General features: G+C 43.4%; 1 protein-coding gene across 1 annotated transcript in view; it reads right to left on the bottom strand.

Annotated features, from left to right (window-relative positions):
* FRYL (FRY like transcription coactivator) overlaps window positions 1–25,504 on the bottom strand; it is a 336,418-nt gene that overhangs the window by 213,158 nt on the left and 97,756 nt on the right. The window contains exons 3-4 of the mRNA XM_065404953.1: window positions 19,077–19,130; window positions 630–769 (exon numbers count right to left, since the gene is read on the bottom strand). Coding sequence (XP_065261025.1) covers window positions 630–769; window positions 19,077–19,130 — 194 coding nt within the window. The remainder of the gene's footprint in view (window positions 1–629; window positions 770–19,076; window positions 19,131–25,504) is intronic.

The raw sequence follows: 25,504 nt of genomic DNA, 5'->3' as shown, positions 1-25,504 counted from the left end.
AGAGAGAGAGAAACTCGATTGAGCTGCTGCCGAAGTGCCGCCAAAGAGGAAGAGAGGGAGTGAAGGAACCGCTGCCGAATTGCCGCCAAAGAGCTGGACGTGCTGCCCCAATCACGGATGGAGTGCCACCCCTTTCTATTGGCCGCCCCAGGCACCTGCTTCCTTCGCTGGTGCCTGGAGCCGGCCCTGATGCATGGTTAGGAAAGAATTTGAGGTTTGGGGGGCAGCAGGATTTTTTTTTTTTTTTTTGGTATAGTTTCAGGAGGTCAGAAAATCTTTCTGACTTTTTTTTCCTTACTGTTTCCATGACTTGTCCCCTCCCCACAAAAAAAAAAAACCACGCACAGCCCACCCTCCAGAGGATATGAACTAGTTAGGAATCACTTCAAAGTGCATCAACACTGCTCCTTAAATTAGCCCTAGGAATCATTAAGTTATTCAGGGCGTTACTTCTTCCCAGGTTAAGGGCAAAATCTGAGAAACTTTAGCCTCTGCTGATCCAGGAAATAAGAGACCAAAATATGAAATATTTTGTTATCCAAAAAGTACAACTACACTTTTATAGCAATAAACATATGAACCAAATGTTGATTTGCTGGGGGGCGGGAGGGAAATGCAATGGCACTTACCCCTTAGATTTTGTGCTAGATCGAGGTCTGTATTCATAAGATTCATCTTCAGTTCCATTTTGACGCCTGTACCAGTCAAACAAGGTGCGTAGTAAGGAGGGGAGACAATGCTCTGCTACTGAGCTCATAGAGCTTATCAACTGGAAAGATAAAAAAGGTACATTGGTTCATGATAAGATTTATAATTTAGTTACTTCAAATCATTCTTTCTTCTAGATGTATTAATACTGTCTGAATAGTTCTATGTTATGTTAGAGTAATTTTTGTACAAAATAATCTTTATGTTCATTCAAGGGAATTTCTGTAATCACAACATTCTAAAACAAACAATGAAAAATGTATTATAAAGAAACAAGTAAATATTGTAAAGTTAATCTGGAGCTTTGAAATACTCTATATAGGCAACCATGCTAAAACTAACTAGAAGATGCTAGATATTTTAAAATAATCTACCTGAATGTTGTCACGAAGCAAATTCATATTTAAAGCACACAATTATTTCACAATATAAATTATGGAAAAGTGATATTCTTCCCAATGTGTTTATGCACACACTTCTCTTCAGAAGTCTTATGAGGCTTTGTCAGGGTTTTTCAGGGTAGAGGTTTGTGGCTCCAGATAAAGTGGCTACTGGAGCGCTTCTAGATGAGGCATAGTCAGATGAACCAGCTCCAAGCAGACTAAGATCATTTTAAGTTTAACTTGAGGTTTCCTAGATCTCTGGGTTTATTTGCAAAATGACTTGCAAATAGCATACTCCTCAGTGATGTGCCCCTCATCTAGGAAAATTAAGCACCTACCCTGCCCATCATTTAAGAGAATTACTGTCTCACAAAGTGGGCAGTTTTTGCAACCTGGGGATGAGTTCAGTTTTGACTGAACCAGTACTGACAGTACTTCCCCAGTAAACAAACAAGAATAGTCTCTTCAAAAAGAAAACAAAAGGAAACGCTGTAAAATTCCAACATTAACCTAACTAGCAAGTACTCAACTGCTAATTACATAAAATGTAGAGGCAGCCACTGAGAGCTCCAATTTGTAGCCATGAGCAGTGAGAAGGAACAGAGGGAAAGTTGGAACACACTTGCCCTTTATGACCTCAGCTGGAGGCACCAGGACACTAAGGGTGCATGAGTCATCCCATCAGGTATCCTGATCATAAGTCTCTAGCTCGAGTGCATGGGACACATGCGCACCAACAGTGGAATAGATATATGTGGACTTGCACTCAAAGAAGAAAGAAGTTTTCCACTGGCACACTTTCTTCCTTTTCCTTTCTGATCATTGGTCAATGCCAGTGATTGGAAAGTTTTATTTTAAAACTTTTCTATTGGTCCAAAGTATTACTAAAGTCATTTTTGCGAACAGGGGCTGCTAACAGGGAGTTTCGCAAGGGAGTTCTGCAGGTGAAGGAGGAGCAATACAACACCCTTGGGGTAAGTGACTGTCTGTAGTGTGTGTTTGTTTGTGTTTGGGGGTTACTTGCTGTGTGCTGAGCTTGTGTTTGTCAGTCTGTTTGTTTGGTTGGTTGGTTGTTTGAAGGACCGTGTGCTGTGGCTGGCAGTTGGACGCTGTGAGCTTCAAAGGAAGGTCTGAAAGCTAGAAGCCTCTGATAATTGGCTGAGCCTTAATCAGTGGGCGGGCCATCCATACAGGCCAGGGCTTTATAAAGCAGGGCACAAGCGACCAGGGAGCTTTTGCGACCAGGGGCTGCTAACAGGGAGTTTCGCAAGGGAGTTTGGGAAGGGAGCGGGAAACCTATAAACCAACTACATTCAAAACTTCTTGCTTAAACAACCCTTTCAGCGGACAGGGGGCTGCAGACAGGGGAGTTTGAGAGGGAGTTTGACAGAGGGAGGCTTACGATGGTTAGGAAGACCCGCAACACCTGTGCCAGCACTGCTTCTGTCTCCTCCACCTGCGCCTGTAGCCAGACAGAGCACCTGAGCACAGATGCTTCTACCCAGATCCTGGTGTGGTTTTGCAGAGACTGTAACTTGCAATTTCCACATGCTAGGAGTCTACTACAGGCCACCTAACCAGGTGGAAGAGGTGGATGAGGCTTTTTTTAAACAACTAACAAAATCATCCAAAGCCCAAGATTTGGTGGTGATGGGGGACTTCAACTATCCAGATATATGTTAGGAAAATAACACAGTGGGGCACAGACTATCCAATAAGTTCTTGGACTGCATTGCAGACAACTTTTTATTTCAGAAGGTTGAAAAAGCTACTAGGGGGGAAGCTGTTCTAGACTTGATTTTAACAAATAGGGAGGAACTCATTGAGAATTTGAAAGTAGAAGGCAGCTTGGGTGAAAGTGATCATGAAATCATAGAGTTTGCAATTCTAAGGAAGGGTAGAAGGGAGTACAGCAAAATAGAGACAATGGATTTCAGGAAGGCGGATTTTGGTAAGTTCAGAGAGCTGATAGGTAAGGTCCCATGGGAATCAAGACTGAGGGGAAAAACAACTGAGGAGAGTTGGCAGTTTTTCAAAGGGACACTATTAAGGGCCCAAAAGCAAGCTATTCCTCTGGTTAGAAAAGATAGAAAATGTGGCAAAAGACCACCTCGGCTTAACCACGAGATCTTGCATGATCTAAAAAATAAAAAGGAGTCATATAAAAAATGGAAACTAGGACAGATTACAAAGGATGAATATAGGCAAACAACACAGGAATGCAGGGGCAAGATTAGAAAGGCAAAGGCACAAAATGAGCTCAAACTAGCTACGAGAATAAAGGGAAACAAGAAGACTTTTTATCAATACATTAGAAGCAAGAGGAAGACCAAAGACAGGGTAGGCTCACTGCTCAGAGAAGAGGGAGAAACAGTAACAGGAAACTTGGAAATGGCAGAGATGCTTAATGACTACTTTGTTTCGGTCTTCACCGAGAAGTCTGAAGGAATGCTTAACATAGAGAATGCTAATGGGAAGGGGGTAGGTTTAGCAGATAAAATAAAAAAAGAACAAGTTAAAAATCACTTAGAAAAGTTAGATGCCTGCAAGTCACCAGGGCCTGATGAAATGCATCCTAGAATGCTCAAGGAGCTAATAGAGGAGGTATCTGAGCCTCTAGCTATTATCTGTGGAAAATCATGGGAGACGGGAGAGATTCCAGAAGACTGGAAAAGGGCAAATATAGTGCCCATCTATAAAAAGGGAAATAAAAACAACCCAGGAAACTACAGACCAGTTAGTTTAACTTCTGTGCCAGGGAAGATAATGGAGCAAGTAATTAAGGAAATCATCTGCAAACACTTGGAAGGTGGTAAGGTGATGGGGAATAGCCAGCATGGATTTGTAAAGAACAAATCATGTCAAAGCAATCTGATAGCTTTCTTTGATAGGATAACGAGTCTTGTGGATAAGGGAGAAGCCGTGGATGTGGTATACCTGGACTTTAGTAAGGCATTTGATACAGTCTCGCATGATATTCTTATCGATAAACTAGGCAAATACAATTTAGATGAAGCTACTATAAGGTGGGTGCATAACTGGCTGGATAACCGTACTCAGAGAGTTGTTATTAATGGTTCCCAATCCTGCTGGAAAGGCATAACAAGTGGGGTTCCGCAGGGATCTGTTTTGGGACCGGCTCTGTTCAACAAATTAATTAACGACTTAGATATTGGCATAGAAAGTACGCTTATTAAGTTTGCAAATGATACCAAACTGGGAGGGATTGCAACTGCTTTGGAGGACAGGGTCATAATTCAAAATGATCTGGACAAATTGGAGAAATGGTCTGAGGTAAACAGGATGAAGTTTAGTAAAGACAAATGCAAAGAGCTCCACTTAGGAAGGAAAAATCAGTTTCACACATACAGAATGGGAAGAGACTGTCTAGGAAGGAGTACGGCAGAAAGGGATCTAGGGGTTATAGTGGACCACAAGCTAAATATGAGTCAACAGTGTGATGCTGTTGCAAAAAAAGCAAACGTGATTTTGGGATGTATTAACAGGTGTGTTGTGAGCAAGACACGAGAAGTCATTCTTCCGCTCTACTCTGCACTGGTTAGGCCTCAACTGGAGTATTGTGGGCACCGCATTTCAAGAAAGATGTAGAGAAATTGGAGAGGGTCCAGAGAAGAGCAACAAGAATGATTAAAGGTCTTGAGAACATGACCTATGAAGGAAGGCTGAAAGAATTGGGTTTGTTTAGTTTGAAAAAGAGAAGACAGAGGGGACATGATAGCAGTTTTCAGGTATCTAAAAGGGTGTCATAAGGAGGAGGGAGAAAACTTGTTCACCTTAATCTCTAAGGATAGAACAAGAAGCAATGGGCTTAAACTGCAGCAAGGGAGGTCTAGGTTGGACATTAGGAAAAAGTTCCTAACTGTCAGGGTGGTTAAACACTGGAATAAATTGCCTAGGGAGGTTGTGGAATCTCCATCTCTGGAGATATTTAAGAGTAGGTTAGAGAAATGTCTATCAGGGATGGTCTAGACAGTATTTGGTCCTGCCATGAGGGCAGGGGACTGGACTCGATGACCTCTCGAGGTCCCTTCCAGTCCTAGAATCTATGAATCTATGAATAGGTGGAAAGATACTCGACCTTAAAATCATGTCAGTGCATTACCAGCTCCTTGTCTTATCCCACCACTTCAATTCTAATGTGGTTAAAACAACCAATATCTCATTAATTGCTAGAGTTTAACACCTTATACCATCTGAAACCTGAGATTCCAATCTGTTGTTTTCATATTATAATAAAGCGCAGATTTCTAATTTAAATAGTTTTGAGGCAGTGTTGAATAAAATCATGTTGGATGGAAGTCAGAGGCAACAAGACAGTAATCAAAATAACTCTATTTTAAAGTCTGCCATCCTGTCATTTGCCAGGGCAGAAAATTAATACCTTATACACCTTCCACACCTGCTATCTTCATTGTCTTCTAAATATTGAGTGGGAAACCAAAGTTCCTGACACTGAACTACTTGAGAAACAAAATGACCAAGATTAATAGGCATCTTCACAGGCTTGGTCAGCTGCACCAAATGGATGATGGACACATTCCAAAGGATCTCCTGTATGGAGAACTTACAGAGGCTCTAAGGCCACTGAGCCAGCCTAGCCTCAGGTTCAAGGATGTTTGCAAGAGGGATTCGAAAACTTTCACGTTGATGCCAAGCTGGTAAGAGGCAGCTAGCAACAGGCTACAGTGGAAGGCTGTGCTGCACCAAGGAGTCAAAGAGGCTGAAGAGAAGTGGTTGAAAGAGAAGAAAACAGGGAGCAAAGAAGAAAGCAGAGAAGGCCTCAACCGCTAGTAGTGCGCTGACTTCATCTTCTGTCCCTGCGCCTTACACCTGCATTATCTGTGGCAAGGACTGTCCGCAAGAATTGGACATTTTAGCCAATCACAATGCTGCAGCATAACACACTTCTTTGGCACTTACACCCTTGTATTTCAAGACAGACTACTTCCATTAATACCATTGGAAGGCTGAACTTCCTAGTGCAGTACAGAAAGTGTTTCTAGCTAATATAGTATTCAAAATATCAACTCTTTAAAATTATCACCGAACTCTTGGTCTAGCCATTTGGGGGGGGGGGGGGAATGGTTGAAGACTGAATGTAATAAATCACAGACCTCAGAACAACATCATTTGTATTCTCACATAACTACATTTGCATCTCTTTGATCAAAACTTTCAGTTAGAGAGAGTAAAATCATCTATCATTCTGATCTGAAGCATTTTTTAAAAATTCTTAGCGTTTGAACATTTTTATTTTAGATTTAAATAGCTTCTTTTGGTAACACAAACAATTACTACATATTAAATCTGTTACTTGCAATTCATGATTCAATTACATTTCTAGCTGTAGGTGAATGGAATTAAGGACGATACACATTCTATAAAAATAACCCCCCGGAGAGTTTGATGCGTTACCAAAAATACCACTATATCATCATAACTGGGGCGCTTCTGATAATTTCATTAGAATATATGCTTCTAAGAGATATACATCTGATTATTATAATTCACTGCACCTAGGCTGAAGGCAGAAGCCAGGGAGAGGCTTTAGTTTGTGCAGGGCATATCCTTAATGGAACAGTTATCAAGACAACAACATCCCTACGCTGTCCACAGGTCCTAATCTGCTTCTATTGCCAATTTAAGGTTTTTGTCAAATCCACCAATGGGTCACGACCCAACATCATCAAGCACTACTTCTGCATCTTTAGCCCGCAAGACAGCTACATACTGCTGGGGAAATGCTGTTGATAACATCCAGGATAAGAGCCAGAAATAAAGTATTATCAGTAAAGGGGGCTTGGATATGGAATGAGCTACCAGGGGACATTAAACTAATCTAAAATTTGATTGTCTTTAGAACATACTGTGAAAACCACCTTTTTGATAAAGCTTTCCCCACCATAACTGGAATAGGGTGAAAACAACAAGGGAAGAAAAAGAGAGAAAGTACCCTCAGAAAAAGTCACTGTGATCTTATGTTCTGGGTTCGAGCATAAATAGACTGTCATTTGTATAGTAAAATGCATGAAGAAAGAACAGAAAACTCCTGGAAGTCCAGTATAGCTTTGGCACTGTAACTCTAATTTACACATGCAGCACTTAGATACCATGTGGCACGCACTATATAAAGTACTAAGATAGACATATGAACAAACATGAAGTACTTAATATTTGTTTTGTTTTCTCAAAATAATACCTAAAATTTAATCTTCATTATAAAAGGAGGAAAAGGGAATTCATGTTAGCTACTTTAAATTATAGTTGTTCTTGTTTCAAATTCAACATCTCTTGCATCTGACATCCTGCAATACATAATAATGACATTCTGATATCATTACCTCTGCCTGCTGATGAACTTATTACCTTCATTCCGCTGCCTCTAGTTGTACTATCCTCCTGCAGTGAGAGTAAGGTACAGGTTTCTATTCCACTTACCAATGGTAGCAGAAGCTTTTTACATGTAATTTTAACAATAAAGCTAAATTAGGCATCTTTAAAAGCTCCTTATCTAGTTATTGATGATCACTATGAAAGAAGCCTAGCACATTATTTAAAGATGAGGATTTTCTTCTTTGATGACATTATATAAGCCTGTACCATTATCATTAAATAGTTGTGTTGTGTGACAAAGTTCCTCCTCTATCTTGGTGGGTCCTGCGCTTATTGGCGGATTTTCTTGCCTCAGAGATTCACCATGTGGGTTGGGGAACAGCCCAGAGACCTTCCCCTCTGGAAGAACCCACAATCCAGGTCAATTGGGAGGTTTGGGGGGAACCCGGGCCCGCCCTCTACTCCGGGTTCCAGCCCAGGGCCCTGTGAACTGCAGCTGTCTATAGTGCCTCCTGTAACAGCTGCATGACAGCTACAACTCCCTGGGCTACTTCCCCATGGCCTCCTCCAAACATCTTCCTTATTCTCACCACAGGACCTTCCTCCTGGTGTCTGATAACGCTTGTGCTCCTCAGTCCTCCAGCAGCACACCCTCTCACTCTCAGCTCCTTGCGGCTCTTGCTCCCAGCTCCTCACACTCGCACCACAAACTGAAGTGAGCTCCTTTTAAAAACCCAGGTGCCCTGATTAGCCTGCCTTAATTGAGTCTAGCAGCTTCTTCTTAATTGGCTCCAGGTGTCCTAATTAGCCTGCCTACCTTAACTGGTTCTAGCAGGTCCCTGATTACTCTAGTGCAGCCCCTGCTCTGGTCACTCGGGGAACAGAAAACTACTCATCCAGTGACCAGTATATTTGCCCTCTACCAGACTCCTGTACCCCACTGGTCTGGATCTGTCACAGTTGTTAGTACTGAATAGACTGAGTGTGATTATTGGTTTGCAGAGAGACTCAGTGAGCTCTATTAGATGTATATTATTTTCTATAATAGAGATATTTTAGCTAAAAGATGGTTAATACATGACATTTACTGTACAGTGTAGAAAATTAGTTTAACACTTCTACACTAATGGAAAGCAGAATAATCTATGCCTGCTTCCAAATGATTTGAGATTTACTCTGATTCATAAAAGCCATAAGAATTTCCCTTGATCTTGTTAAAATACATAAATCTGGCTTATTCTGTTAACTTTCTTATATTATTGTAGGCCTTTCTAGATAATTAATTCTAAAAAAAATTAAAAATCCCAATTCATCAAATACCTTGATTTTCCTAACAAAAATTATTTCCACTTTTATTTATTATGCATGTGCCTCTTGTGGTTCCATAGATAAGTCTGAGTTGAGTTTTGTACTTAAAGCAGCATTTCAGCCACTTCGTTATGTGAGTTACCAATCCTGGACAACAGACACAGAAAGTCCTGCGATGATGGGCGAGTGGTGAAGTGAGAGGTGTAGACGACCCACTGGGAGTCACAGACAAAAACCTGCACGCAGATGACCTGTGACTCTAGTAGCTCAGCCTTGAATCCTGGGCAGCAAGTATGGTCAGGTAAACTGCTCATCCTAGTAAGGGAAGGGGCTAGAAAAGGTGCCCTAAACATTGCCTGGCCAACTTTAATCTGGCCGTTCATAGTGAGTGGTGGATCATCCACACAGTGATTGTTCTAAGAATATAGCATTATCTTCACGAAAATTACAGCCATTTACACTTTAGCCAAAAACTAAATTTTCTCAGAATTTATAAATAAAATAATTAATTAGTTCATGAGTTAAAGTTAGTTAAAAATCAGTCCTTTAAGAAGCTTAACACCCTGTATTAAACCTCTTGTCCCAAATTATCTCAGTAACAAAACACTGACTCTTCACACTTCCCATATAATTAAAGTTCAGTGAAATCTTGCATGTAGGTTACATTTGAGGAATTTCTTTTAGGACTAGAGTTCAATTTTTCCCTTTATTCTTCATAACTGAAAGTTTCTCCTTCAGCAGGGGCTGATGAATAATGTTCTATTTCCCCTCTTTCAAAATGATTGCCATTTCTCATTGCTCTCAGAAGAACTGAAGACACAGCTGTCTTTAGCAAAGGAACTCTTTCAAATAAGCTGCCAGTTCCTATTATTCCCAATGAGAGTAAAGCCAAACTGACATCGGGTAAGATGGGGGCATCTGACAGCACATGAAGTCTGGAGATCTGGGTTCTACTACCAATTCTGTTAAGACTTGCTGTGCCTCTCTGTGCCTCATTCTCCTAATCTTTAAAATAGAAATAACTGTTGTGCAGCTAAATTCATTGGTGTTTTGAAGAGATAAGCACCACATAAAAGCTACAAAATAAATAAACTGTACAGTACCAAGCACACAGCCATTACGTAACTAATATCACTGGGTGGTTTCAATGAAAATGGCCAAAAGAGCAATTAGCCTGCACAATCACTTAGTCACTTTAGTGCTCTTTCCCAATCCATCCATCTCTCCCTTGCCTGCTTACCCCGTGTACTGATGCTTCTCTTGATGGAAGGAAAAATGTTTTCAAAAAGTATTATCTTTTCAACCTTATCTACTCTGGTTATTTAGTTGTTGTTTCCCCATAAGATGGTTTATATACTATCACTACAATAGAACCTCAAAGATACAAACTCCAGAGTTATGGATTGACCAGTCAACTGAACACCAAGTGAAACTGGAAGTAACCAATCTGGCAGCAGCGGACACCCCCCCCCGCCCCCCCCAAAAAGGAAATACTGTACTGTGCCTGCACTGCATCTTAAATGTAGGCAATCTGGACTGCCTGTCCCAACCCCCTAACCCCAGGCAGCCACTTATAGCAAGACGCTGGGGCTGCCAGCCTACAGCCTCCATTCCCGAGGTGTCTAACTCGGAGGTTCTACTGTACTAACTGGATTAAAATTCCAGAGTTGTACACTAAGTGGTAAAATGAACACCTTTCTACTGAAGCTACATGCTATTTTCACATATTCCAGATTAAGAAGTGTTAGCACTAAAATGGCAATACAACAAATATCTACCTTCCACAGTATTCTAAAACACTTCATTCTCTTGGTGAAAAGTCATTTTTGTGTTAGAATGAATTGCTTCTTTTATTTCCCTCCCAGTCACTTTTGCATCCTTAAGATTTTAATGGTATAGAAAGGCCACTCCAAACAAAGCAATACTGAAAATGTTATAATCTGACAACACATCTGTTAACATGAAAGAACATTATTACACTGCAGTAATACATTTATAGACAATTTTGGGGCCTGCGGCTTTTGGACTGGTGCAATTTAGATGTGGCTAAGCTCTTCAGTATTATCATTATTTATATTACAGAAGCAACTAGAAGCCAACCAAATTGGGGTCTCATTGTGCTAAGTGCTGTACAAACCCACAAAGAGAGAGAGTCGCTGCTCTAAAGAGTTTACAGTTAAAGACAAGATAGACAAAGGGAGAGAAAGGAAACAGAGGCATAGAGAAGCCAAGTACCTTGGTGCAGGTTACATAGCAGGGCAGTGGCAGAGCTGGGAACAGAATCCAGGTCTCCTTACTCCAAACTCAGTGTCCTATCCATTAGGCAATGTCGTTGAAAACATTTTTTCAACAACTTTTTTTAATGAAAGAACATGAAATATTTTAACATGTTTTGTCTCATCTCAGCTGTATGCTCATAGTTTTCTGAGGTTAAATTTTCTGAATTGTATGATTTTCTTATGCAAAACTTTAGTGTAATTATTTTTATCATCTTTTTTAAAACATACAATAAAATACAAACCATTTTTCCCCAACATAACATCCCAACAGTTCAAATGCAAATATGCTTTTTTAGACAGCAAATATATCCTTTTCCTGGTTAATCATGTTCTTAAAAAAATATAGTAAAATATTTACTGCAAGGAGATCCCATTTTCAAACTAGCAAGATATTTTTTCTATTCTTGTTTGCTTGTTTATTTTATAATTATATAGTTCTACCCTAAAACTTTGTACAATAATCCCAGGCCTTTCACAAAGCAGGTTTTTTGTATTTATTTTTGGTTGCATATTTTGTTGTTCTGTTTTTGTTTTGTTTTTTCTTTTTATTTTGTTATGGGGAGAGGGATTGCCTTTCTCTATATAGTTTTATGATGGGGCAGAAGAAATATTCATTTTATTTAAGACCACATTATCAAGTTGTTTGGGTCCCAAATTTAAGATTGTACATTATATCAATATTTGTAGAGGAAACTGATTCAACTTTAGGACTAAATCAGGCCCATGATGAAGGCAGCAAGCACAGTGAGGAGAAGATGGAAAGTGTACTCTAGACTGAGAATCCTGCTAGCACAGGACAGCATTCCTCACTGCAGAACACACGTTTTTCTTTCTCTTACCAACAGTAAAGTGCACTCAGATGCACTGTAGGCTAGCACACATTGCTGATGTCAGCATATGATGTAGTCAGCAGGAGGCTTATACGCCTTTCAAATCACATTCTGCTAGGGATATAGAGTGTGTCCTGGTTCTATAACTGGGCACACCTTCCAGCATTCTCATGTGCTATGAAGGTATTCTGGCTACCTGGGGCAGAGAACGAAATGCTCCTGAAGCCCTCTTCCTCCTCCTTTGTGTGCTAGTGAGAATGACTCAATCCTGAAGAGCCCTTAGAACAGGAGTGGGCAAACTACGGCCCGTGAGCCGTTTTAAGCCAGCCCGCGAGCCACACCACACGGCTTGGCCCCGCTCCGGTGCTCCAACCACGGGGCTGGGTTGGGGGCCGCACCATGTGTCTCAGTCCCGCTCCAGCCGGGGCACTGGGTCAGGGACCGCACCACATGGCTCGGCCCCGCTCCGGCCAGGGCGCTGGGTCGGGGGCCATACCACGTGGCTCGGCCCTGCTCCAACATGCCAGCAGGGGCGCAGGGTCGAGGCCGCACCACGTAGCTCAGCCCACTCTGGCCAGGGCACTGGGTCGGGGACTGTACCACGCAGCTTGGCCACGCTCCGGCCAGGGCACTGGGTCGGGACTGCACCACGTGGCTCCTGGAAGCCACAACATGGCCCCACTCTGGTTCCCACACGCTCCAATGGGAGCTACAGGGGCAGTGCCTGCGGCTGGGGCAGCAGAGCCTCCTGGCTGTGCCTCTGCATAGGTGCCGGAGAAGGGACATTCCACTGCTTCTGGGAGCTGCTTGAGGTAAGCGCTGCTTGGAGCCTGCACCCCAGAGCCTCTCCCCACACCCCAACCCCCTGCCCTGATCCCCCTCCTGCTCTCCAAACCCCTCGATCCCAGCCGGAGCACCCTCCTACACCCCAAACTCCTCATCCCCAGCCCCACCCAACCCCAATTTTGTGAGCATTCATGGCCCACCATACAATTTCTATTCCCCGATGTGGCCCTCGGGTCAAAAAGTTTGCCCACCCCTGCCTTAAAAGGACTGTGGATAACAGTGGTCAGTGGAAAAGGCCCCAAATAAAATCTTGCTAGTGCTAGTGTTAGAAAAACACCAAAAGTTCAGGATTAAATAAGATTCCTATGATAAACAAAAAAGGAAAGTAAACAAAACTACGTTAATTTCAAGCTGCATTAGCAACAAGCCCCGGCTGGAGCGGGACTGAGACACATGGTGCGGCCCCCAACCCAGCCCCGTGGTTGGAGCACCGGAGCGGGGCCAAGCCGTGTGGTGTGGCTCGCGGGCTGGCTTAAAACGGCTCACGGGCCGTAGTTTGCCCACTCCTGTTCTAAGGGCTCTTCAGGATTGAGTCATTCTCACTAGCACACAAAGGAGGAGGAAGAGGGCTTCAGGAGCATTTCGTTCTCTGCCCCAGGTAGCCAGAATACCTTCATAGCACATGAGAATGCTGGAAGGTGTGCCCAGTTATAGAACCAGGACACACTCTATATCCCTAGCAGAATTTGTTAGACAAATTTGTTAGTCTCTAAGGTGCCACAAGTACTCCTGTTATTTTTGCGGATACAGACTAACACGGCTGCTACTCTGAAAGGAGGAAACAATATTTCTTAAAATAAAATAAAAATGTTTTAAAGTGTGCAGGGGATAAATAAGAACAATGAATCAACTATAAAAAGTAGTTGGTAATGTAACACCTCTTCAGATAGCTTATTTATAACATGCTTTAAATAACAGGAATATTTAAATACTTTAATATTCAAATTTTTCACATTTTAGAAATGCTTCAGAGTAAAGATTTGCTTCTTTTTCTTTGGACTTTGCATCTTTTAGCTAACTTTGGAATCTCTCTTTCCAAAATAGGAAAAAAACCTCAATGAGATTTAAGAGAATAGTCTTCCTATTTGAAGACTAAAGCATTATTTCTTTTCCACAGTAAAATTACAGTCTTATGTGGCTCTCTTAGGTCTGGTTATGCTTACAATAAAAGCAAATTATAGTCCCATTTTTCAGCTAATTTGCTCATCCTACTCACTTGCTCTAAGAGGCAGAATGACGACTAATCCCCATCCAGGAGTTTTTCTGATCTCTGTGGCTCCACTTCTCCAGTTTGACTCCTGCTCCTGCCTCACTGAGAGCAATACACAGGAAAGCAATCTCTATGGCCTCCTCTGACCAGGATATGGTCAGTCCTAAGGAGTTTGTCTATTCCCCCCACTCTCACCTCAAAATTTGAATTCAGCATTTGTACTACTTTACTGAGCCCAGAATCTTATTTACTGCAATTCTGTGCACCACTGCAGCATTTATTTTTGTAAGAATTTAATATATAAACACAAAGTGAAGTGATAGAAACAATTTTTGACCTCCCACTAAAACAATCTGGTGGCACCTTAAAGACCAACAGATTTATTTGGGCATAAGCTTTCGTGGGTAAAAACCTCACTTCTTTGGATGCATCCGAAGAAGTGAGGTTTTTACCCACGAAAGCTTATGCCCAAATAAATCTGTTGGTCTTTAAGGTGCCACCAGACTCCTTGTTGTTTTTGTAGATACAGACTAACACGGCTACCCCCTGATACTTGACACTAAAACAGTGTATTTCGTCTAAAAATTCTGCAAAGATCCACAGTTCCTATTCCCACAAACTCATCCATGTCATTCTACCCTGACCTTCTGCTTCAGTATGTTTTCAACACCTTTAAAATACAGATCTTGCTATAACAAATTCCTTGTTTCCCAAAGACTAAGTCAAAATTAGACACAAAGAAAATAATCAAAATATGAAATTAGTAATACAGAGTGTAATTAAATAGTTTTTGGTTTATTACTCTGTATTTCAAGGATCTAGGAGTTTATAAGCTCTTCTGCTCTATTCTGATTTCTCCCTACAAACACATTCATTTGTATCTTGTAGATCTTCCATATGGCTTAATAGGAGGAGACCAATCATTAACAGTAAGAAATGTAAGTGGAGAACAATTATAAAGTGGTTTATTCTAGGGTTCAGCAAACTTTATTAATACTTTCATTAGAAAAAGTTGCAAATCAGTGGTATTTAGTTTTCAGTTGAGGGACTAACTCCAGCTGTGATGCTCTTTCCTTATGCTAAGTTCAGCTTCTCACTCCAACATAGTGCTGTTCTGACCTGAAAAGGTTTAGAAAGGCAGCCTCCATGGTTCTCCTACCCTCTCACTCCAACTCAGAGTCTCCCTTCTCTCTCCACCTGGGCTGTCTATTCAGCTTCCCCTTGGGTCTCTCCTTACATTCTCCTCTTCCGCTGCAACAGGGCCAAAGCTCTGTTAACAATGCTGCTGCAGGAGCTGCTGCAATGCCGAAAACCACCTAGGTTGCACAACAGCTCCCTCTGCATATTGGCTTTCAGAAACATTTCCTCACTTCTAAACAACATGTTCTATCCATCTCTGGACATTACATCAAATGAGTATAACAGAATCAGAAATGGGGACACAAAAAACACAACCACATGCCATATATTGAGTAGCAAGGCTGTAAATTCAATTATGATCAAATATGTCTGAACACCCATCATTAACTATTGTCTCCTTCTTAGTCTTTCAGCTTCCTCCTTGGGTTTGCCTACTGCAGCTTCACAGTAACACAATTCACTGAGATAGGATTGTCTGCACCTCACCTCATGGAGTTTTCTTATTTGAGGTCATCTGCATAAAACTACCTAAACAAAAGTAATCTCAATAAAAACAAGATTAAAAATAGGAAATGGAATTAAAACAACAGAAATGGTTTGCTTAACATATCTCAAGTGAAAATAGACCAGGTACTTTCATCTTAGTTACCGAAGGGAAAAAAAAGAAAAGTGATTGGCTTACATCCCCTGAAAGCAATCCCCTTTCTCAAACTATTCTAGTCCACTTGTCAGTACTTCAGTGAAGTCTTAATACCAACACTTTTTCTGTGTCCCCTGTCAAGTTAATATTATATCCTAGTTTTCTGAAATCAAAGAGATTCAAAAACTATTCATAAAATAGTATAATTTTCCACCTTCTAGGCAATAGTCCTCGAGAAAATAAAACCCTTTAATGATTAATGACCACCTTTCAAAGGCTTATCAACCTAGCTCAAACACTGCTTTTCACAGGCCACCTTGGCTGGCCGGTTTCAGTCGGGTCACTTGATAAATCCCTCAAGCAGGCTGAGGGTGGGGATTGTTTTGGGTTGGATCCCCCCCGACATGAACTATATAGTTTGGGCAGGGTCCCTAGGCCTTCTGTCACAATGCTAAACACGCAAACCAGAGGAAACATGCACAGGAACAATCTACCAAAATGATCTGGACATAAACAAATAGTGAGCTGCATACAACAATATATTATTCAATAATAAAGTTAGGAGTTATGTACTTAGGGACGGGCAATAAACCAGCAGGGCTCTGCAGGATTGAAACCCATGTGATGACAGAACTAGAAACAATAACTAGTAGATAAAAGCCCATGCTGTGGAATGAGTGTAGCAGTTTGGCCAAGTAATCCACCATCCATGCAGTCGTCTGTATACAACCAATGAAAGTGTAGCATGCAAATTAATAGCAGAGTAAGTGTGCTAACTTATTGAGTTACCTCCAAATACACAGTGGTTCAGGGCTTTTGGCATGGTACAGATATATGTCTTACTGTAGCTGTACACCACATGAGTGTAATTTGTAAAGTTAAAATGGCTGAGAACTTAAAAACTGGACTGTATCCCAGTGATAATTGAATCTAGTGATATTCTAAATAATCAGAGTTCTCAACCACACTTGTAGCTGTTTTCATCACTTCACACTTACTCAGACATTCTAGGCTTCAGAGTGACACACAAACGGAATGACAATCCTGGAATCTTATTATATAGATAAGCACTAAGGCCTTGATCCTGCAGAGACTTGCACATACCCTTAACTTTACACACTGTGGGCTTGGCTACATTTGCGAGTTACAGCGCAATAAAGAAGCCCCGTGCGCACTAGTTCACTCCCCGTCCACACTGGCAAGGCCCATAGAGCGCTCTGACTCCACAGCTACAGCGCTGCTGGTACTCCATCTCGGCGAGTGGAATAACGTTTGCGGCGCCCCCACTGGAGCGCCACGGCGCCAGTAAGAACGCCCTGGGCCTATAGTACACTCTGATCAGCCTCCAGAAGTGTCCCACAATGCCTGTGCTAGCCACTCTGGTCATCACTTTGAACTCTACTGCCCTGCCCTCAGGTGACCAACCATCAGACCTGCCCTTTAAATTCTCTGGGAATTTTGAAAATCCCCTTCCTGTTTGCTCAGCCAGGCTATCAGCAAATCTTTCCAGGTGAGCATGCCTCCACGTGCCAGGCGAGCCCCAGTATGGAGCAATGGCGAGTTGCTGGGCCTCATCAGTGTTTGGGGGGAGGAAGCTGTCCAGTCCCAGCTGCACTTCAGCCGTAGGAATTACGATACCTTCGGGCAGATATCAAGGGACATGATGGAAAGGGGCCATGACCGGGACACACAGCAGTGCAGGATTAAAGTGAAGGAGCTGAGGAATGCAGACCTCAAAGCCCGCAAGGCAAACCACCGCTCCGGTGCTGCCCCCACGACCTGCCATTTCTACAAAGAGATGGACGCGTTACTTGGGGGCGACCCCACCTCCACTCCGGGGACCACCATGGACACTTCAGAGCCCAGTCTAACAAGGCAGGAGGAGGAGCAAAGCGGGAGCGAGGGTGCTGAGGCAGAGGAAGACACCCCAGAATCCCTAGATGCATGCAGCCAGGAGCTGTTCTCAAGCCAGGAGGAAGGTAGCCAGTCGCGGCAGCCAGTGCTTGGGGAAGGACAAACACCAGAGGAGGTTTCCGGTAAGCGGCTTTTATTTTGGGAAGAAAGTTATTCGGTGCGGGGTCTTGGGGCAAGGAGGGTTAGGGCTGCATGCACGCCTAGATGCGGAATAGTGTGTTGATGTGCTCTCTCACATCGTGGTAATCGGCCTCAGGGATCTCTTCAAAGGTCTCATCCAGAACTTGGGCAATACGCTTGCGCACGTTTCTCGGGAGAGCCACTGTGGTCCTTGTCCCAGTCGGGCTAACTTGTCCGCGCCACTGTGCCATGAGGGGCGGGGGGACCATTGCTGTACACAGGCAAGCTGCATATGGGCCAGGGCGGAAGCCGCATTGCAGTAGAAGACCCTCCCTTGCTTCCCAGGTCACCCTCAGCAGCGGCAGACTGTCAGTGTGGACAGACTGCAGCACTTTCCCTACTGCGCTCTTCAAAGGTGGGTTTAACTCACAGCGCTCTACATCTGCAAGTGTAGCCATGCCCTGTGAGTAGTTCCCTTTAAATGAATGAAACACAATGGGGTATTAGAGAATACAGTAAGGAGCACTATAGAAAATCCTAAAATTAAACAGATTAGAGGATCCATCATATGACTATTATGCCTTCCACTCAAGGATCTAAAAGTACCTTATAGTAATTAAGCCTTACAAAAAATCACTGAAATTATCATTATTTTAGAGATGGGGAAATTTAGACAGAAACATTAAAATGACTTGCCCAAGGTTACATGAACTCTGTGACAAAGCCAGAAACATATAATTATTATCTTTCAGCTCCTGGTCTCATTTCTACATCCTATTTTGGATTTGTCACCTTTAAATTATTTATCTATGAGTATATTATATCACTTTTTAGGGTACGTCTTCACTTACATCCGGGTCCGGATGTAAGCAATCGATTTTCTGAGTTCGATTTATCGCGTCTGGTTAAGACGCGATAAATCGATCCCGGATCGATCCCGGAAGTGCCCCGGATCAATCCCGGAAGTGCTCGCCTTCGACGCTGGTACTCCAGCTCGGCGAGCGGAGTACGCAGCATCGACGGGGGAGCCTTCCTGCCGCGTCTGGACCGCGGTAACTTCGGACTAAGGTACTTCGAATTCAGCTACGTTATTAACGTAGCTGAATTTGCGTACCTTAGTCCGAAGTGGGGGGGTTAGTGTAGACCAGCCCTTAGAGTAGGTAACAAAAATCGGGACTTATTATCTCTGGTAATTATTTAACATAAACCAGTACAGTAACATTCTAAGTTAATCATCTGAACAGTAGAACTGCTAGCCTCTGCTTGCACAGAACATCTTAATTCCATAAAGCCTGAAAAAACAAAAACAGACAATGCAGTATCTTAAATGAAAGTGTTTCCTACCTGATCAAATTGAAGATCTTCACCTCTTTGAAGAGATCTTGACAAGAGCTTTTCCTAGAAACAGAATAAAAATCATCAGAAAGTACGAACCATGCAATTAGCTATAAGCAAAGCACTGCAACAAGCAAAACAAGCAAATGTGATATAACATCGGTGTAAAAAGCAGGAATCAACCTACTTTATGAAAATGTAAAGAGGCATAGATCAGTCTCAATTCCAGCTACATTGTCCAGCTGGAAAAATTTTTGAAGATGTGAATTGAACACAGAAAAGATCAGAGATGAACAAGCTAGTTTAGTGGCTTAGTTGTCACACTATATGCTGTTAATCACAAAACCTGGAATTTCTGAATTCCAGAAGATGTCTAGGTCTCATTCCTCAGCAGGGGCTTAAAAAGATCATCATGCTGCTCCACCTGGATAGCTGGTGATGAGTGACAAACGGACTTCTATGAAAATCCCATCCAACCCTCCTAGACACAGCATATTCATGATCATGGGAGACAGATATAAGGAGAAAGGAAGTCATAAGAGGGGAAACAATAAGGCCTTCGTGAAAGTGGAGGCTCAATCCAATCCCCATCTATTTTTTTGCCCCTCACTTTTCCTACTGTAAAAGAGAGAGAAATTGATGTACAATAAAATTAAGATACCGGTTATAAGTACACTTACATATGAGATAGCCTTGTAGAGGAAAAATGCAATATTAATATCAAACAAAAGTTACAAGTTTGTATCAGTACCTCATGACTATCAATCATTATAAAATATACTGGGTTGAGCAAATATATTCATGGTAAAATGATGAAATAAATATTAAAATATTAAAAGAAAAAATGTTCAGAAACTAGAACAAAAGTACCCATTTAAAATACTTCTGAGTATGACACTATTGTGTTTGATTTATGATCTTCAAGATTACCCAAACTCATGTTATCAAAAATACAATTTTAAGGCTCTTCCCATGAGGCCAAGCCAAGAAAAAAAACAGACACAAATTCCTTAGTCCCACATTATTGTGTGGGCCATGATCTACTAGTTAGGTAGGGTTGCCAACCATCTAATCACAGAAACCCAAAAACCCTTGCCCGCCCCTACCCCACCCCTGCCCCGCCCACTCCATCCCCCTTCCCTCCGTCGCTCACTCTCCCCTACCCTCATTCATTTCCACCGGGCTGGGGGAGGGGGGGGTTGGGGTGCGGGAGGGGATGCAGGCTCTGGGCTATGAGGTGGGACTGATGGGTTCGGAGGGGGCTCCGGGCTGAGCCTGGGGCAAGGGATTGGAGTGCAGGAGGGGGTTCGGGGTGCAGGCTCTGGGAGGGAGTTTGGGTGTGGGAGGGGGCTCAGGGGGTTGGGGTGCTGGAGGGGGTGAGGGATTTGCGGGCTCTGACCGGGTGGCGCTTACCTCAGGCGGCTCCCTAAAGCAACCGGCATGTCTGGCTCCTAGGCTTAGGAGCGGCCAAGGCGGCTCTGTGCGCTGCCCCTGCATGCAGGCACTGCCCCCGTAGCTCCCATCGGCCATGGTTCCCAGCCAATGGAAGCTGCAGAGTCGGCACTTGGGGCGGGGGCAGCACGCAGTGACCCCCTGGCTGCCCCTGCGCCTAGGAGCCACAGGGACGTGCCTGTCGCTTCCGGGAGCCATGCGGAGCCAGGGCAGGTAGGGAGCCTGCCTTAGTCCCACTGCACCACTGACCGGACTTTTAGCAGCCTATTAAAATCTCCCGGATTGGTTTCAGTAGCCACTGGGAGATCCAGGAGACTCCCGGCCAATCCGGGAGGGTTGGCAACCCCTATAGTTAATACTCTAAACCAATTTACCAAGGGTTTTTGTGAATTCTCCATCACTGACAATTTGACATGAAGATGTGATGTTTTTCTAAAAAATATGCTCTAGGAATTACCACAAGTTCTGTGGCATGTGTTAGATGATCACAATGGTCCCTTCAGGCCCTGAAATCTATAAATACAAACATATTTTCAATCGAATTTGGAGTCAAAACATCTTGGCGGTGGCACTTTAAGATGCTGGAAATTAACTCCAGGCAATGAACATGTTTATCATGGATGCTCCCCAAACATTTGTCCCTGGCTATAAACATTTATTCTAGAGCTCAGCCTAGGGTAAACAACAAATATTCATAACCTGGAACAAATGCTTGGGGTGTAGAGGCAAAATAATCTGGTGGCCATATTGGATCCTCTTAAGGACAACTAGGCGTCCATCTTTGTGAGCCTTCTTGCTCCTTCCCCACCCTAGTTTGGCGCCCTTTTCCTGGTTTCGGCGGGAATAAGAGAGCTGTCAATCATATAATCTGCCCAGTAACTGGAAGTCTATATAAGGCGGTGTTCTGATCAGATCGGGGCTGCCCGTCTGAGTGGCAGAGTGCAGAGCAGACAATCAAGGGTAGGCCATTCACCCCACATGGGTTCTTCTGATTAGGGGACTTCTCACTTGCATGCACTCACTACATCATCTAGGAGATTCGCATACTACACCCATGACGACGCAGGTAAAGGGTAGAGGGTGGGTAGGACTCGTCAGTTTACCTGAAGAAGCTCGATCATCCCTACTTCGGGTCTCCACTTCCATCCAGGGGATCCGGTGACCTGCTGTGCTGTGCCAGACTAAGAGGCAGAAGGCTGCTAGAGATGGTAATGTGATCTTGTGAGTCTACTAGTACTGTTCCCTATTGTTACAGCCTGTCTTGTTGGTTATTTTGCCCTGTTTATTTTGCCTTTGGGGTCCTTGCCATATTCTCCCCTTAAATAAAACCTTGTTGTACCTTGTTTTGTTAAGTCTTTTATACAAACCCCCGGTGATAGATACGGGTAGGGGGCGAACTTAGGACCGAAATATCTGGGCCACTTTTACTTTAGTTTCCTGTTTCGGTCAACAGGGGAGGGTTCACACTAGCCTTTACACACATTCATTACCTTGAGCTAATTGGCAATTAAATAAAGCTAAAAATTATTTGCATAGACAAACCCTGACACTAAAAAATTTCAGGAGCAAATAATACAGGCTCCAGATGACTGATTCAACTCAGAATATATCTATACTTTGGAGACTATACTGGCATATCTATGTCAGCGTAGCTATGCTGGCATAATCCTATACTGTAGATGCATCCTGCGGCAACGGAAAAAGTTTTTCCATCGATGCTCATGGGAACATCTCCTCCCCGAATGAAGTTAGCTAGGTCAAGAGAAACATTCTTCCACTGACATATCTGCGGCCACAGTGGCCATTAACTTGGCATAGCTATGTTGGTCAGGGGTGTTTCCAGCTATGCTGGAAAAACTTTTCAGTGTAGACCAGGCCATAGTGTAGAAATAGCCCATGTCTTCCCTGGGGCGTGGTTTACACTTACAAATTATACTAGCATAGCTGTCAGCCAGTGGTGGTGGGGCGGGGGGGGGGGGGGGGGGAAGAAAAACCACACACACACACCCTGACTGACATCTCTAGTCTGACACCTATCCTCCCCCAGTGTAGATGCAATCATGCCAACAGAATACTTTAGTCAGCAAGCTAATGTCCTTTGGGAAGGTGGTGTTCCTGCACTTGCAGAAAAACTCCTTTTGTCAGTGTAAGTTGTGTCTACATGAGGGGGCTATGCTGACAGAGGCTTGGAGAACAGATTTTGGTATTTTTTTAAAAGCATGTTAGCTAACATGGTAAAATCCTAGTGTGAACAAGGCAGTTTGTAGTTTTCACACCTGTTGACTGGTTAAGGTACCCTCAACCTGCTAACAACGTGAAAACTAATACTAACACAAGGTTAAAATAAATAAATGAATACTTTTCCTAGCCTGGACATGCCCATAGTGTCTAAATAGTCCACTGCAGAAAGAACTAGTTTGAGAACAAGTAGCATTGTGATGAGAAAGCCAATGAGGTTCAAAGATATGAGTCATTAACAGATTTCCAAAAAGAGGCAGAATAATCTTCTCATTTACCCTGACCTTCAGCCAAGACATACCTATTTGGGTATTTTATTAATTGGCTATAATCGTCTGTAGTTATTTTTAGTTGCTATTATGTATTATTTACATTTGATTTAAAATAAATAAACTGTAGTCACTGGAGTAAATGAAGACTGGCTGCTTTAATATGACAGGTATTTGACCTTTTGTGACCCTGACCATGTGACTGGGGGCAGACAATAAAGATAAATCTATCAGAACTCCTGTATATCACTTCCTTATTACATGTGTTATAGGTAAGGCTATGTTTTAGTCATGGGTATTTTTAGTAAAAGTCATGGACAGGTCATGGGCAGTAAACAAAAATTCAGTCGTTGACCTATCCATGACTTGTACTATATACCCCTGACTAAATTTTGGGTGCTCCGGGGGGGGGGGGGGGGGCAGCGTGCAGCCTGGAACCCCTGCTGCTGCTTAGGGGGAGGGGGTTGGCTAGGCTGGCAGACTCCTTACCTGGCTCTATGCAGCAACATGTCCCTCGGCTCCTAGGCGGAGGCACGGCCACGGGGCTCCGCGTGCTGCCTCTGCCCCAAGCGCCAGCTCCACACCTCCTTTTGGCAGGGAACCATGGCCAATGGGAGCTATGGGGGTGATGCCGGCAGGTGGAGGCAGCGCACAGAGCTGCCTGGCCACGCCTCCGCCTAGGAGCCACGGGACATGTTGCCGCTTCCAGGGAGCCCCCCAAAGTGCCGCCTGAAGCCCTCACCCCCTCCTGTGCCCCAACTCCCTGCCTCAGCCCTGAACTCCCTCCAGCACTCAAACGCCTGCTGCTGCTGGGGTGGGAGGCACAGTGGCCTGAGACTGCCCCAGCAGCGGCCAGTGTGGCTGGCCCAGGGGCTGCCCGAGTTGCTCAGGCGGCCCCCGGGCCAGCTGCACTGGCCACTGCAGAAGTCACGGAGTCCATGACTTCCGTGACAGACTCGCAGCCTTAGTTATACATAGGTGTTTGATTTTCCCTTTTGCTCTTAGACATGCAATGTTGAAGAGTTTTCCACTTGATCTTTATGACAATATACACCCTGGATGCTAGATGAGAAAGCATGACAAAGCAACAGAGAAGAATATATGGAAGAGTGTTAGTGTCAAAACACTTCCTTGTTTGACATCACTTCAGGTTGATCATCATCATACTGGACTGGAGCCTTCATGCCATCATGGAAGGCTCAAATCAGACTTAGGGGGATTGCAGGGTAACCAATTCTCTCTAGCAATTGGAATTGGCTCTTTCTGCTGACAAAGTCAAAAGCCTTTGTAAGATCTATGAAGGCCACGGAGCGGTTTTTCCTTGTTCTTGACACTTTTCTTGCAATTGCCTTAGTGCAAAGACCATGTTGATAGTCGATCTACTGGCATGGAAGCTGCACTAACTCTGGATATACACGTTCAGCAAGAATTTGCAGTCTATTGAGAATGATCCATGCAAATGCCTTGCCAGCAACACAAAAAAGAGATTCCTCTGTAGTTGTTGCAATTTCTCATCTCCTTTGTTTGTAAACACTTATGATGTTGCATCCTTTGTGTCTTTTGGTGCCTCTCCTTCCCTTTAGCAGGCAAGCAAGACATTGTGCAGATGTTTAAGTACAACCTGTCCTCCTTGTTTCAGTACTTCAGCTGTTAAGAGAACTTCTTTTTGCCGATGATACAGTGTTTTTCACACACAGTGACAAGGAGCTCCAGCAACTTTGCAATAGCTTTGCATTAGCCTGTGATGAATCTGGAGTAACCATCAGTCTAAAGACAACAATGATTTTGACACTAGATGTTTTGACGGCACCAGAAGTTTTAATAGTTAGCACCATGCTAGAAGTTGTGCATAAATTCTGCTATCTGGAATCAACTGTATCGGAAAACAGCAGCAGGAACTATGAATATAGACACTAGAGATGTAATTCAGATTCAAAGACTGTGGGGGGTGATGATGGACAATTAGCTCACTGAGCAGGCAAGTTCAGCCTCTTCACCTCTCCTTTTCCAAACATGTCATCAGTGCCCCACTACATACCATTTATACCACACATTTACATCCACTAAACAATACTAGAATAATGTAAAACAAAATTATATACAACAAAGTATTTATGTCCTCCTTACATGCCAGGGGCTGTATGTTCCCCCTTGCATCCTCCCCATTCCAGGGACTCATGTCCCCTCGTCCATACTAGCCCTCACACCCCAGGACTCACTGCCCCCTCTTCCATAATCCCCCAGGTTCAGAACCTGTACCACCAGTTCACCTCCGAATGCCAGAAGTCCTACATCTCTTCAAATCCCCACTCCCATATTTCCCTGGGCCAGGAACTTATGTCCCCTTCACCCCTCCCAATACCAGGGGTTCTTTATCTCCCCAATGGGGGAAGGGAATGACTCTCTCTATTAACAGTACTCTTCCCCCTTCATTCGGAATGGTACCAGCATGCATATGTGTTTATAGACTTGTGCGGC

Source organism: Emys orbicularis, chromosome 5 (genome assembly GCF_028017835.1).
Source record: "Emys orbicularis isolate rEmyOrb1 chromosome 5, rEmyOrb1.hap1, whole genome shotgun sequence".
Lineage (NCBI taxonomy): Eukaryota > Metazoa > Chordata > Testudines > Emydidae > Emys > Emys orbicularis.
Note: the sequence above shows the minus strand (reverse complement) of the source record. Positions and strands in the feature narration are given on the sequence as shown.